The sequence below is a fragment of the Nelumbo nucifera genome, chromosome 6 (genome assembly GCF_055504915.1).
Source record: "Nelumbo nucifera cultivar China Antique chromosome 6, China Antique-T2T, whole genome shotgun sequence".
In the NCBI taxonomy this organism is placed as follows: domain Eukaryota; kingdom Viridiplantae; phylum Streptophyta; class Magnoliopsida; order Proteales; family Nelumbonaceae; genus Nelumbo; species Nelumbo nucifera.
This window is the reverse complement of record NC_142654.1, coordinates 34,674,075-34,689,194: the sequence shown is the minus strand read 5'-3', so window position 1 is coordinate 34,689,194 and position 15,120 is coordinate 34,674,075. Positions and strand designations below refer to the sequence as shown.

Here is a 15,120-nt window from a genome sequence, read left to right as displayed (position 1 = left end):
CAGAGGAATCATTTTCAATAGAATCAGGAACATCATTGGGAGACAAGTTACTTGAGTGAGTATGATCCTCCCTCGAGGAGTCTGGTGGCACTGGAGGTACAGCTTTCGGATTCTCCACAGCTCTTGAATTTGGTTGGCCTTTGCGACGACGAGAAAAAACACGAAAAGGCGGAGGATCAAGAAGAGAAGGGAGTTGAACTAGTTTCTCCTCATGCCTACACTCCCCCCGAGGAGAAACAAGAAAAAAAGACTCATCTTCAAAGAAAGAAACATCCATGGAGACATAGAATTTCCTAGAAACAGGATCAAAACAACGGTACCCCTTTTGAGTGAAGGAGTAACCAAGAAATATGCAAGGGATAGCACGAGAATCCAATTTTCCACGGGTGGGAGACAGATTTTGGACAAAACACCGACAACCAAATACACGAGGAGGAATAGAAAGAAGGGGAGCCTTAGGAAAGAGAAGTTGATGCGGGGCTTTGTACTCTAACCAACAAGAGGGCATACGGTTTATAAGGTAAGTAGAACAAAGAACAGCTTCAAGCCAAAAACGTTTGGGGACATTCATATGAAGTAGTAAACCCCGAGCCACTTCAAGGAGATGTCGGTTCTTCCGTTCGGCCACACCATTTTGTTGTGGTGTGCGGGTACAAGAGCTCCGGTGAAGTGAACCACGTGAAGCAAAGAACTCCGTGAGGTCGCTATGAAAAAATTTTTTTGCATTGTCTGACTGAAAAATTTGAATTTCAGTCTGAAATTGAGTGAAGACCATCCGCTGGAAATCTTGAATGATTTCTGGTACTTCCCTGGTTTGCATCAGATATACCCAAGTATATGTAGAATAATCATCAATGAGGGTAATGAAATACTTGTAGCCACTCTCAGATGGTAAAGTAACAAGGCCCCATACATCAGAATGAACAATGTGAAAAGGAGATTCAGATTTACTATTTTTCTGAAGAAAATGAGTTCTACAATGTCTACTTAACTGACACGTTTGACAAGAAAAATCAGAAACAGGCATTGACTTAAACAGATCTGGGAATACAACTTTCAAAGACTCAAAAGACAAATGACCAAGACGACAATGCCATAAATAGACTTTACTCTTACAGGACTAACTCATAGACTCTGTAACATGAAGACCAACCTTATTCTCCAGCATGTAAAGTCCATCAACCATACGTCCCCTACCAATCGTCCTCCCCGAGGCTAGATCCTGAATCACACAATGAGAAGGGAAAAAAGTCACTGAGCAATTCAAGGAATTAGTAACACTACTAACAAAGAACAAATTAATGGGAAACTTTGGAACATGAAGGACGTCAGAAAGGGTAAGACCAAGAGGAAGAGAGGGGGTTCCTTGACCAGCTATGGAAGTGTATGATCCATCGGCTAGTCTCACCTTGTCTCTTCCAGAAAGAAGGTGACAGGTTTGAAAGTAAGCGAACGTACCAGTCATGTGTTTTGATGCTCCAGAATCAATGATCCATGGAGAGTCAGGGGTGTGAGAAGCAACATGGAAAGCTGTGGCAGGGTTACCTGACGTAGATGCAAATGAGGTTGAGGGAGGAGCATCCATCTGACGAATTGCTCTACCATAGAGCTCTAAATGGTCACGGAAGGAATTCATAATATCCTCCCTCGGGTCAGATCCAGTGAGATGTGTCTGAGTCACAATAGAAATGGGGGGCTGATTCTCCCGAGTAACCATGTTGGCCATGTGTTTCTTCGTACCTTGCTGTTCGGACCTCTTATTCACGTCTGAACCTTGCTTCTTAGTCAAATCTTGAGCCCATTTTGGTTTCCCATGAAAATCCCAACAGTCATCTTTGGTGTGTCGGGGTTTCTGGCAATGAGTGCACCACAATTTGTCCTTATCTTCTGTTTTTTTCTGGAGATCTCCTTTCCTGGAAGAAGATCCCACACCAGTAGAGACACCCCCTTTTGCTGCCAACACAACTGCATCCCCACCAGGGTTGTTCATCAGATTTCTTCTGCTCTCTTCATATTGTACAAGAGCATAGACTTCTTGAACTGATGGGAGATCCTTAGAGCTGAGAATTTGTACTCTGATAGATTCATACATAGGATTCAGACCATGTAAGAAGGCAAACACCCTTTGCTAGGAGACAAGTTTCTTGTACATTTTGGCATTCTCATCACACTTCCAATCCACACTCTAGTAATGGTCCAACTCCTTCCAGATAGAGGTCAAGTCAGAGTAATATACTGATAAACATCTCTCCCCCTGTCTACAAGTAGATGATGCTGCCTGCAATTGATAAATCTTGGCATAGTGTCGCAATTCTGAATATGTAGATTTTGCTTGTTCCCAGATTTCATTTGTAGTTTCAGCCCACATGAAATTCTTCCTTATTTGAGGTTGCATGGAAACCAAGAGCCAAGACATAACCATACTGTTCTCTTGATTCCATCTATCATATTCAACATTCCCAGAGGGTGGTTCATTGATTCTCCCATTAATATAGCCTATCTTCCCCCTTGCAGTGATGTATAACTTGATCCCTCTTGACCACTCTAGGTAATTTAAACCATCAAAAGGGACAACAGCCATAGGAAAGGATAGGTCACCCCCACCCATTCCATTCAGCATTGAGGAAACTCCATATGTGGCTGAATCTTCACTACCCATGGTTTCGGATTTAAGAAAAAAAACAACAACCAAAGGGGTACTTCCATACAGGGCTTTTACAGAAACAGGTCCTTCTGACCTACGGTTTCACTGGGAGCAAAGACTAAACACTACTGTTGCAGTACTGGAACAGGTCTGTATGACCTACAGTCTTGTAGGAATCCAAAAAACAACACTACAGTTGCAGTACATAACCAGGTCTGTATGACCTACAATTGTACAGAGGTCATATGACCCCCCAACAGAATGGAAAATACAGGGTGAAGTTCACCACACCCCTAATCGGCAAGCCTGGTAGCCGAACAGTCAATGACTGAGATCAATACAACAACAGCTTCAGGGCATCAACAGTCCATCAAAGGGGTAAAGAAATACAAAAAAGATTCAGTTGAATACAGCTGCTTTCAATATGTCTTTACCTCCAGGGGTGTATGGGAAGGAGATGCAAGGGAAGGCTTGTAAGTTGAAGAAGTCCCTTTATGGCCTTAAACAATCTCCTAGAGCCTAGTTTGACAGATTTCAGACTGCTCTTGTTACTTTTGGGTACACATAGACTCAGTCGGATCATACCCTATTTGTTAAGAGGAGAGATTCCTTAGTGACCCTTCTGATTGTCTATGTTGATGATATTGTGGTTACTGGTAATGATACTCAGGAAGTTGTTCATCTCAAAAGTTTTCTTAACACTAAGTTTGAAATTAAAGACTTGGGAGAACTCAGATATTTCTTGGGAATTGAAGTTGCCAGATCTAAGGATGGTATCTTCATTTCTCAACGGAAGTATGTTCTTGATCTCCTTGTAGAGACAGGCAAACTGGGTACTCGACCAACTTCTACTCCTATAGACCTAAATCATAAGTTGTCAGCTACTGATGATGAACTGTTGACTGATAAGGGAGTGTTATAAGACTGGTTGGGAAGTTATTATACCTTTGCATGACTCAACTAGATATTTCCTATGCAGTTAGTGTAATTAGCCAGTTCATGAGATACACATTTAGCAGTTGCTGAGAGGGTTCTATGCTATCTAAAAGGGACTACAGGAAAAGGTATCTTGTTTGCTAAGCATGGACACATGAAGCTGGAAGCATACACTGATGTTGGTTGGGCCGAATGTATTGATGATAGGAGGTCCACTTCAAGTTATTGTGCTATGGTAGCAAGGAACATTGTATTATGGTGGAGTAAGAAGCAGTCTGTACAGGCTAGATCCTCAGCTGAAGCGAAGTACAGGGCAATGGCACATGGAGTTTCAGAACTTTTGTGGTTGAGATCACTTTTAGAAGAACTGGGTATAGACTGTGAGAAGCCAATGATGTTATACTGTGACAACCAGGCTATTATCAACATTGCACATAATCCTGTTCAACATAACAGAACTAAGCACATTGAAGTTGATAGTCATTTTATACGAGAGAGTGTTGCCTAAGGAGAAGTCAGTCTACCATTTGTTGCTTCTGAAAAACATTTGGCTGATGTTTTGACAAAAGGTTTCCTAAAGGAAAGCTGGTTCATTATATAAGCAAGCTGAGCATGATTGATATCTATGCTCAGCTTGAGGGGGAATGTAGAGAGACTGGGCCGAATGGGCCCTAGCCCATTAGTGTCTTACTTATTAGTTCTTTCTTGTTATGTTTTCTTATTGGGCCTTTTTCCTTATGGGCCTTTAGCTCTTGTTTATGTTTTCTAAGTATGCTGATGATGTGGACGCCCAGGGCAGACTTGTAAATTATGTAACTTAAGTTAGATTAATAAAAGATTAGTGTGGGGGAAAGAGGTGATTATCGAACTCCTCCTTTCTTTCTCCTTTCTTCTCCATTCTTCCTTATTCTTCTTGTTGTCTTCTTCTTCTTCTCTACTTCTTTTGCTTTAATCTAAATTATTCTACTATTTTTTATTGGTCTGAATCATATCTCTCAAACACCTTTCTGGTACCCTAGAAGCCCCTCCCTCCAAAGATTCCCTTTTCCATGGAAGCGGGAGAAGAGATAGAAGAGATTGCTGTTCCCTCCAAAGGCCTCCAAAAAAGTTGGGACTTGAACCCCCTTTAGAAAAAATCAAGGAACCCTAGAAAACTAGAGTGCCACTTCCTAGGTCAAAACTGAAGAGCTCTACTAAATCAAGACTCCCCCCCTTTCACCAGTTCTTCCTGATTTTGTGTTAAACCCTAGACCAGCTACAAGGGATTGCAAATCCACCTAAAAATCCAAGAACTGGGCTTACCTAAAGTCTTCAATCAGCCCTTTACCTCATCATGCAATCGGCCGATCTAGGGCTGCATGATGGAGAAGCTTAAGAAACCTTTAACCTTGCTCTGATACCAAGTAGAAAAGTTTTGATAACCTATTTTGATATAAAATCTGTAAAAGAAAGAAGAGAAGAAAAGGTTTCTGCTAGAAAGAAAGAGAAGAGAGATAAAAGAGAATGGAGGAGAAGCCAAAAATCTTATCTGGTTGCCCCTTTCATTAGATTATATACTCATAAAGAGTGTACAAGTACAAGTATGCCCCTAGTAAGTCAACTACTTGTAAGAAGCTAAAAAGTCACACTTAACTTAAACATAAACTAATGGGCCTAAGACTCAACAACTACTTAACTAAGTTTGTAAATAAAAACAAATAAAATCGGCCCACAACTCAACACTTCCAGTTCATTTTCATCTGCTTATTTTGTCTATCAGGGGGGTAACTTAGTTTATTGAGACATACCAAAAAAATGAAATTAATGAGGAAATTTTAAATTTTAACCATAGAAAAATTTTGCATAGATATCCTATTCACAATTTTTTTAATATACCTGAGGAGAGCCATCCATCTGTATAACTATCAGTAAAGTCATAAAGATCACTCCAGAGCTTCATTGTCTCTTGATCAAGGATATTCTGCAAACCCTGCAGTCATGGGGAGTTAAAAATTATTCTTCTAGAATATAGCACAATAGTTTTAATAACCATCCATTCCATGAGAAAAAACAGTTCTGGCTAAAAACAGAAAAGAAAGAAATTCTACATGGACAGCCAAGGACAGAAATTGTCAAACCATTATAGAAAAAGCAGACCCAAGGGTTTGACTATCCTCAAGTTTGACACAAACGAGGTCAGAATTGGCAGCCACTTCAAATAACAAGCTCTCCACTACCCCCATGGTAAAGGCAGAATTTAATCAAGGAAATGCTCTTTTCCATGAACAGATAATTTACAAGATTAATATCATTTTTACTATAAAGCATCATTTACTTGGTGACAAAGACATCATTTAAACATTTTTTAGGTAATACAGTGTTAGAATTAAAAAATAAAAAATAAAAAGCTTAGGACCCATAATAATGCTTAACAGAATGAGGACCCCTCATACATGATCTCAGATGAAATATAAACCAGAGAGTTTTCATAATAAGGCGATGGAGTTTGCACCAGCAAGGAGATGGAGAAGAGTTTAGAAGATTGAGGCAAAAACGTTTGTCTTGGAAGAAGTTTGGACAAGAAGAGGAATTGCCCTGAAGGTATGGAGCTGAGAAAAGCTTCGCTGATTCTTGAAGAGAAAGCAATCTCCTGGTTTCAGGGATTCCTGGAGGGAGCGAAGAGAACTTTGAGAACAATAGAATGGAAGTGTAGTCTTGTGGAAGAGAGAAGGTATTCTGCTGAAAGAAGAGATAACAAAAAAGGAAGATTTGTGGGTATATACGAATATTATGGAGAGGGTCTGAAACAGTTCACTTGCTTCCCTGAAGGGAGAGAAGCCTCGGGTTGGGATAAACTAATACAAGCAATGCAGGATTTTCTGATGTTAGTATATGAAAGACGAAGTTCTCCAATCAGAAATGAAGAGGGTCAAAAGAATTTTGAAGAGAAGATGGAACTAACAGACTGGAAGGAAACACAAGAAAAGGGAACCAATACGGATAAGGATGTTCAGATTGATGCAAGATTAGGGTCAATGAGAATGTGGATCAATAAATCCAAAAGAGTGGGAGAACAAATTAGTATTATCCATGAGTAAGGATGTTACAGATTGGAAAACCCTGGGTGAAGAGATACAACAAATTTTGAAGGTATCAGAAATGCTGCAGATTATTCCTATTGATGGGCAGAAGGCTGTGATTTCTTGTAGAAATCCCTGGTCGAACTTTGAAGCTATTTCGGCAGTAACAAAGCAAGGAATGGCAGTGGTAGGAAGATGGTCCCCAAGTTGCAATGAGAAAACTGTAAACCCAACAGATAGCATTGAGATGAGAATTCTGGGGCTGCCTTATCATCTATGGTCGGATGAAATTTTTAACAGAATCACAAAGTTGTCTAGTGGGAAATTCTCAACTGTGGATGCTTCAGATCTCCAAGCTGTGCTTATAGAGATGAATGGAGCGAAGCCAGAACTCATCCCATGGTCTGTAGATGTTTTCTCAGATAGTTTCAAAGCTTGGATAGCTTCCTCTGTGGAAGCTCAACGGTGGAAAGAATTGGAAAGGTGGCCAAAGCTCAACGGTGGAAAGAATTGGATAGCTTCCTCTGTGGAACCACATGAAGCTCATGTGGCCAAAACCTGGTCTTGATGAAACCTTGGAAAGAGAAGAGAACAGAGAAAATTAGGAAGTTTCATGAATAAGGAAACTGAAAAGGCTGAGAATTGGAAAGGTGTAAATCAAGCTACCTCTCAGTGTGGTAATTCGAAGCAGCAGGTCAGAGTTTCAACGGGTATGTGTAAAACCTTCACTCATGCTTTAATGTATTCAATAGGGTATGTGTAAAACCTAACCTATTAGGTTAGGGCACTCCCTCTTTTTCCAAGAATTCATGAGCCGCTTGGAAAAAGCCTTCCATTTCCGTCAAATGACCCAACCTCCCCTGCGGCATTTTCACCAGACGGTCTTTGCCAGTAGTTCCATCCTCCCCGCTGGTTGTATGGACGGGTTGTCCCTCGCTGTTGCGTTCTATTAGGCTAAGGATTACAGGAACAAATGTAGTTAAATGGGCCAGCAGGCGGGTTACACATTCCACTGTGCCGAGATGTGAGGTGCAGGTGGTGATGATCACCTCAGGGGTATGCACTAGAGCCCTTGATGGGCACTCCAGGACCCGCCAACGCTCGTGAACAAAATATCAATACGCCCGGTACACTGGTAGAGGCATATCGGGCAGTATCGGTTGTTTTTTTTTTAGTTTTTTTTTCAAATCCAGTTCAGAGGGGCAGTTTAAGGGTCCGTCCACCCCCTGAACCGACCAAAACCCCGATACACCCTCTGTAGGGGCGTATGGGGAAGCTCCCGATACGATACGTATCAGCCAATACGGGCTGATATGTGTCGATTTTTTGAACCTTGCTTTAGTGAAAGTGGCAAACCAACTAGAAAAGATTATGAGGAATTTCCTTTGGGAACTAGGAGACACAAAAAAAGACTACCTAATGAAGTGGGAGGTGGTTTCTAGTAGAGATGAAGGGGGCCTAGGAATAGGAAAACTTAGGCTAAGAAACATAGCATTATTGGGGAAATGGTTATGGAGATTGCCGTTGGAACAGGATAGACTTTGGCATAGAGTGATTATTAGCATTCATGGATTGGCAGACAATGGTTGGGATGCAGGAGTCGACCCTAGGACTTCCCAATGCTCTCCCTAGAAAGTTATTCATGGTATTTTACCTTTCATCCTTCCTTATGTCAAATTTGATGCTTGTGTAGGAAATAAAGTGTTGTTTTGGGAAGATGTCTGGGTTGGAGACATTCCCCTTAGTGAAAGGTTTCCTTCTATTTATTCACTATTAGAAAATAAAAGAAAAGTGATCTCTTCAGTTTTTACTGATAATTCCTGGGACCTGGGTTGAAGAGGTCTAAGGGAGTCGGAAATGGCAATGGTGGATGAATTAATTAACCTTCTAGGGTCAACCTACCTTGATCAATCTTGTTTGGACAGTAGAATTTGGAAACCTTCCCCATTTGGCGTGTTCACTTGTTCCTCCTTCTTTGATGTCCTCATTCAATCATCAAACCCTGCAAGGAGCCTGTACCCCCAAAAAATTTAGGCTTTTTTTGGGAGGTGGTTCTCCCAAAAATCAATACTTTAGATATGTTGCAAAGAAAAAGGCCAAATTTATGCCTATCACCCTATGTTTGTAGCCTCTGCTTGGGCTCTGGTGAGACGATCACACACCTATTAATTTCTTGTCCATTTGTGTGCTTTATTTGGGCTTGGTTCTCTTCTATCTTTGGTTGCAGGTGGACACCTCCCCCAGACATGGCAAGCCTTTTTGACCCATGCTTTTTCAGGCAACCGAAGAGACGTGGAAGATTAATGTGGAGAGCCACAAGAACAGCTATCTTATGGTCAATTTGGGAAAAAAGGAACAATAAAATCTTTAAAGGAGTGTAATTCAATGAGGCAATTGTAGAAAGGATAATCATTATGACTATTCAATAGTTGAAAACTTTGGATTTGTTTAAAAGACTTCTCAACTAAAGACATTTGTAGGAATTGGGAAGTGGTGGCATCTACAACTTCCATAAAACCTATTGTGCAAGAATTTTGGTCCCCGCAAACACAACAAAGAGTGAAATTGAACTTTGACGGGAGTTCTAGAGGTAACCCAGGCCCTTCAAGTATAGGAGTACTCAGAGATGAAAATGGCAGAATTGTGGCTATGTTTTTAGGACCAATAGGAGTGGGGGACTCATTGAGATCGGAGGTGATGGCCTTGCTTCAAGGTGTAAGATATGCCAAACAATTGGGGGTACACCAAATTGAGATAGAGGGAGACTCTAAATTGTTGATTGAGTGGCTGCAATCTGGTAAGTTGGGAGTCTGGATTTATAAACAGCCCATAAGGGAAATCCTCGACACAACAAGGGAGATCAGTGCATGCTTCAAATGGACAAGGAGATCAGCTAATGGTTTAGCTGACACGTTGACTAAACAAGGGACTGTAAGGGAGAGGATGCTTTGGGCAGTTTTGTAATAAAGATTACTGGGGGCTCAACACCTATTTAGGGGTTGACAGTTGTACTTAACTCTGGAAAGTTATTCTTAAGTTGTATTAATGAAGTTACCGTTTCCAATAAAAAAAACAAATCTAAATTTAGAGAAGAAATAAAAGAAGGAAGAAGAAAGAAGAAGTTCATGAGAAAGAGGAAGAATGAGGAAGAAATGAGGAAGAAAAGAGGGAGGAGAAAGAGAACTTGATTGTATCTCTCTCCGGTCCCTTAATCATATTTTATTAGAATTGATTCTAATGTAATGCACAATTATAAGGGTGCCCCAAAATTCCAAGGAGTGATCTCAGCCATAACATTTCAGCAACACCATTAGCCATAGACCTGAATTCAGCTTCAGCATTGGAGCAAGCAACAACATTTTGTTTCTTGCTTCTCCAAAAAAACTAGATTTCCCCCAACAAGAGTACAATACCCTGAGGTAGATCTCCTATCATCAATACATCCTACCCAATCTGCATCAGTGTATACTTTTATCTTCATGTGGCCATTGTTTTTAAAAAGTATACCTCGGCCAAGACACCTCTTCAAGTAGGCTAAAATCCTTTCAATAGCAAGGAGGTGAGTTGTCTTGGGAGAGTGCATGTATTGACTAACAACATTGATAGCATAAGAAATGCCAAGACGGGTCAGGCATAGGTAGAGAAGCTTTCCCACAAGTCATTGGTACATACCCTTATCTTCAAGAGGTTCACCATCATTTGCAGTTATCTTATGATTTGGCTCAATAGGTGTATCTACAAGTTTAACCCCCAATTTTCCTGTTTCTTTCAGGAGATAAAGAACATACTTTCTCTAGGAAACAAAAATGCCATGCTTGGACCTTGCCACTACAATCCCTAAGAAATACCTCAACTCGCCCAGATCCTTTACTTCAAATTCTTGATTAAGCAATCTGTAAGATAATTAATTCCATTAATGTCGCTCATTGTCACAACAATGTCATTAACATACACAGATAGGAGAGTCAAAGCAGAGCCTTCCCTCTTAATGAAAAGAGTGTGATCAAATTGTGCTTGAACATAGCCAAACTTTTCTAAAGCAAATTTATATTTATCAAACCATGCTCTTTGAGATTGTTTCAAACCATACAAAGCATTCTTCAACTTACAAACTTTCTTACCAACCTCTGCAACATAAAATCCAAGAGGCAACTCCATATTCTCAACACAATCTAAACAAGAAGGGTTAACATCTCAGCTATGACCATCACCATCTCCAATCCTGCTTAGTGCACCAAGAAACAACAGTATATCATTTCCATGTCCTCTAAAGACACCTCCTAGTCCAAATGGACCCAGGTTTCCAAAAGAGCCTGAGTCAAATCTTATTTACACATTTTCCAAGAAGAAAATATATATCTTACTATAGAGACCATTTAACATTTATGTATTAGAAAGCCAAAATAAATCCTAGAAGCCACTGCAGACTAGTCTCTTGTTTAGATCATTAGCAACAAGCGTAGGGACTTTGCTGATGATGAAAATTCAAGAGAAACCCCTGCATCCAAGAGAATCCTGGAGAGGGGGACAAAGTACAAGATTCACAATATTATCACAAATGAATAAATAAAAATTAAGGCACAATACTTGGAAGATGGAAGAACATTGAGGCAAACTCAGATCTGAAATCCGAGGCCTGCGGTCTGAGACCTGGAACTGATCTGATCTGAGTTGGGAATAGACTGAGGTTTCTCAGCTCATGTCTGGAAGCTGGAGTTCATTCTCCTGTTATTTTGGGGTCTGCCCCTATTTATAGCTTTCCTAGAAAGCTTCTGTGCCTTTTCCTCATTTTTTGAAATTTTATTTCTTACTCTGTCTTTACCGGACCATGCAGAAAGTGTGATTCGAGAAATCAGAAATATCCTGTTTCCTAAACTGGTACTACATCAGCTTTCTTTAATGTTGGGAATTATTACGAAGGTCTGCAGTGGGGTTATGGTACTAAGACATGTGCCATTCCCAGCCCATGCACATACCTCAGTTATCTGTTGAAAATTGCCAAAGACTGCTCACAAAGAGGTGCATGTTTCCCACCCTTAAAATACCTGCTTCACATGTCTATTAGCTCTAGAATACGGTAATTTGCTCATCTATTCTCTTACAATGCTTTCTAACAGTAGCACTCATCCAAAAAAAAGAAGCTTTCTAACAGTTGCAATAAAAAGTTGTATCAAAGCAAACACAGGACAGATTGAGTTGAATGCTAAATGGAGGAAATAAGAACGCTATCAGAAGGCCTTCCTTACCCTCCATATAGATGGGAAAAAAAAATCTGAATTGAAGTCATGAGTATAAATGCCATGCTAAATCATAGATTCTTTCCCCGAAAAAAAATCATAGATAGAGCAGAGTTATTTGCCTTCCATAAATCATTTAGTAAATAAATATGCAGAAGAGAAGCAAGAATTATGACTTTGAACCAATTATTATCTCTATTATTTTCACAATTTCTAATATAATCTAGAAATGTCACAGAAAATGCTAAAAGGGTATCTATTATAACTACCTGTTCATACTTATGAGCAATGATACGATGTCGATATGCCAACTTCCGTTTGTTGAGATCATCATATGGAGGGCCAAAGCCATCCTTGCTGAAATCATAATCAGACAGATCCAGCCCATCATCATACTCGTTCAAAGCATCAAGACATGGCATATTGTAATTCTCAATCTGCCTCATAAAGTCCCAAAATGAAGCCAAAGTTAATTGAGAAACTTCAGTAGTTACAAGAAAAGTAATTCTAGAAACAAGATCTGTAGAGAAAATGAAAATGTCAAATTAAAGGCACAAGTGCCAAAATGAGGAAAATAAGGCAAGTTTAAACATCAAAACTACCTGTTCATAAAAGAAATAGTCATCACACACTTGGAGAATATATTTCTCCCACATCTTTCCAATTTCTATGCCCCTTTTGATGTCTTTTGAACCGTTGAAAGCCTCAGCATAAGTCCCATTCAACAAAGATTTCAGCAATATAAGTGTCTCATCCATGTCCCAAATATACACATTCATCTTCTGATCCATAGTTATTCTTTCTAGCAAATTTTTGTGTTTCTACCAGTATTTGTTAAATTAGTATTCAGTAGTTCATCTATTTTTGTATCACATAAGTTAAGAACTCATTTGCAGAATTGCAGCCTGAAAGACAAACAAATCACAGGTTTGATCAAATCTGAGATAAGTGAATTTAAAAGGTAACTACTTCATACAGACAAACTTTGAAATAGAGATTTTCTTTGCTAATAGTGCATTAGTTAGCGCAGTCTGGAAGACAAATGAACCAAGTTTTTTATGGAAAAATTGCGCTAGGAACATTAAATTCTAACTACTTGTATAATTGCACGAGGAAAAAAAGCTACTTTAATAATAAGTTGGGAATAAAATTTTCAAGATCACATTAGTATCAGTGCCTGGTTTGCTTAAAAATAACTAGCTTATGGCACACTTTAACAATAACCCACTTATATTTCTGATTCACTCCGATGCCAACTCTTGAAACTTGTCTCTTCACAAGTTCTAAATACGGAAAACAGAAATAATGCAGACAACGGGTGGTAAATGAAACCAGCACACAAATATCATTTATAGATGGATGAAACTAACAATCAAGTTTGAAAACCACCAATTGACAAAAGCCCAGAACTCATAATTCCAATTAAAAGCAAAAGATAAAAGTAAATTAAATAGATTCAAATATTCAAAATTTGAAATCCCACATTACTATTTGGAAATGTCTAAATATGTAAGAAACAGGAAATTTAAGGAACTCAAAGACAGAAAATTTTGATAAAGAATTAAGGTGTCAGGTAATGGCAAAAATCAAAAATTTATAGATGGATGAAACTAACAATCAAGTTTGAAAACCCCCAATTGACAAAAGCCCAGAACCCATAACTCCAATTAAAAGCAAAAGGTAAAAGAAAATTAAATAGATTCAGATATTAAAAATTTGAAATCCCACATTACTATTTGGAAAGGTCTAAATATGTAAGCAACAGGAAATTTAAGGAACTCAAAGACAGAAAATTTTGATAAAGAATTAAGGTGTCAGGTAATGGCAAAAATAAAAAATTCAATAAAATGAGATTCCCGGAAGCTCATTTTGATGTTTTCCCAAGAACATTAGAGAAAAGGAGAAAAAGAAAAACAGAATTTCTTATATACTAAATTAGAGATAAGAATTTGAGCGAAGAAGAAAAAAAAAAAAGAAAAAACTATCAAATTACAGAAACTGATTTTACTTGCTTACGAGTCGTTGTTCAAATGACAATATAAGATTACCCATGGGGATGATGAAGATCCACAACTTTCATTTTTCCATGTTTTTTCTTCGACTGCTGCAGCAGCAAGCAACCTGCATGCTCTACTGACCTCCTGCGAAAAATCTTGTATTAGGTTCTTTGTGTGGAATCCTCACCGGCTGAAGTCTATGGCGAAAGACTATTCGCGCAATTAACACGGTTGAATTAGAACCTTTACTTTTGAGATTGATAAAATTTTCCGAAGATCTACGGCTTAGAGAATTCCGATAATAATCCATTCGGTTTTAGACGGAGAAGAAATAAGTGGTATATCCAGCGGCATCATATGTTATACACGTCGAGAAAACCCACTATCATAAGTGGGCCAATTATTAGAACTCATCATATGTCATACTCATCTTTACCCAAAAAAAATTGTTTGGGTGATGTTGGGGTGATCATCGGTTGTTCGGTTAAAAATCGAACTGAATAAATCGAATTTTCTAAAACCGATATACTTATTTGATAAACCTAATGGAAACCGAATTTTGCAAATATCCAATAAATTAAATCAAAATTTTTCCGGTTACTTCGGTTGATTTGATTATCTTTCCTATGCGTTTGTGCAAATGCATATGAAATTTACACTACAAAGTTTAAGCAAAGCACTTAAAAATTAAAGAATCCGGTGGCTAAAAATTTCTACAATCCAAATCCAAATTTGGTGACTAACAAAAATACGAGGAAGAACTAAAGATTAAAAGGGAAAAATAGAAAAAAATATATGTACTTAGAGATTCAAATGGCTAAGAAGACTAATGAATTTTGGCCTAAGGCTAATAACCATTGGGCTTTTCACTATGTTTACCAAGTTACCCCAAAAGTTTGGCAAACCGATTTTTAAAACCAAAATCGAACCGATTTTTTGAAATAACCGAACCAAAAACACTAAAACCTTTGGTTTCAACCAAATTATGCTCACCCCTGATGTTGGCCAGTTGGCCTTGTACATCTGTTGTTGCGACCACACTGGCGAGTTCACATATGCGCCCCACATGCACATCTTAGCATGAATTGGGAACAACTTCAGTTAAGATTGGGATGTGTTGTGGGGTGCAGATGTGAATTCCTCCCACGCACTCCCTTGTGATTCCATTGAATATGAAACATGAACAAACCACATCATCGCCAATGATCTCACATTGCACATCTCATACATGGTAGGTCCCACTTTTA

The 15,120-nt window shown here is 38.9% G+C and overlaps 1 protein-coding gene across 3 annotated transcripts in view; it reads right to left on the bottom strand.

Moving 5' to 3' along the window:
- EYA (eyes absent-like protein) overlaps nucleotides 1-14,063 on the bottom strand; it is a 31,524-nt gene extending 17,461 nt beyond the window's left edge. Inside the window, exons 1-4 of one of the 3 annotated variants that reach the window (XM_010271683.3) lie at nucleotides 13,925-14,063; nucleotides 12,479-12,781; nucleotides 12,146-12,313; nucleotides 5,456-5,549 (exon numbers count right to left, since the gene is read on the bottom strand). In XM_010271683.3, coding sequence (XP_010269985.1) covers nucleotides 5,456-5,549; nucleotides 12,146-12,313; nucleotides 12,479-12,667 — 451 coding nt within the window. In that variant the 5' untranslated portion in view covers nucleotides 12,668-12,781; nucleotides 13,925-14,063. Of the gene's footprint in view, nucleotides 1-5,455; nucleotides 5,550-12,145; nucleotides 12,314-12,478; nucleotides 12,782-13,884 lie in introns of all 3 variants that reach the window. The other 2 variants (XM_019199279.2, XM_019199278.2) reach the window with 2 other exon arrangements.
- Nucleotides 14,064-15,120: the final 1,057 nt, after the last annotated feature.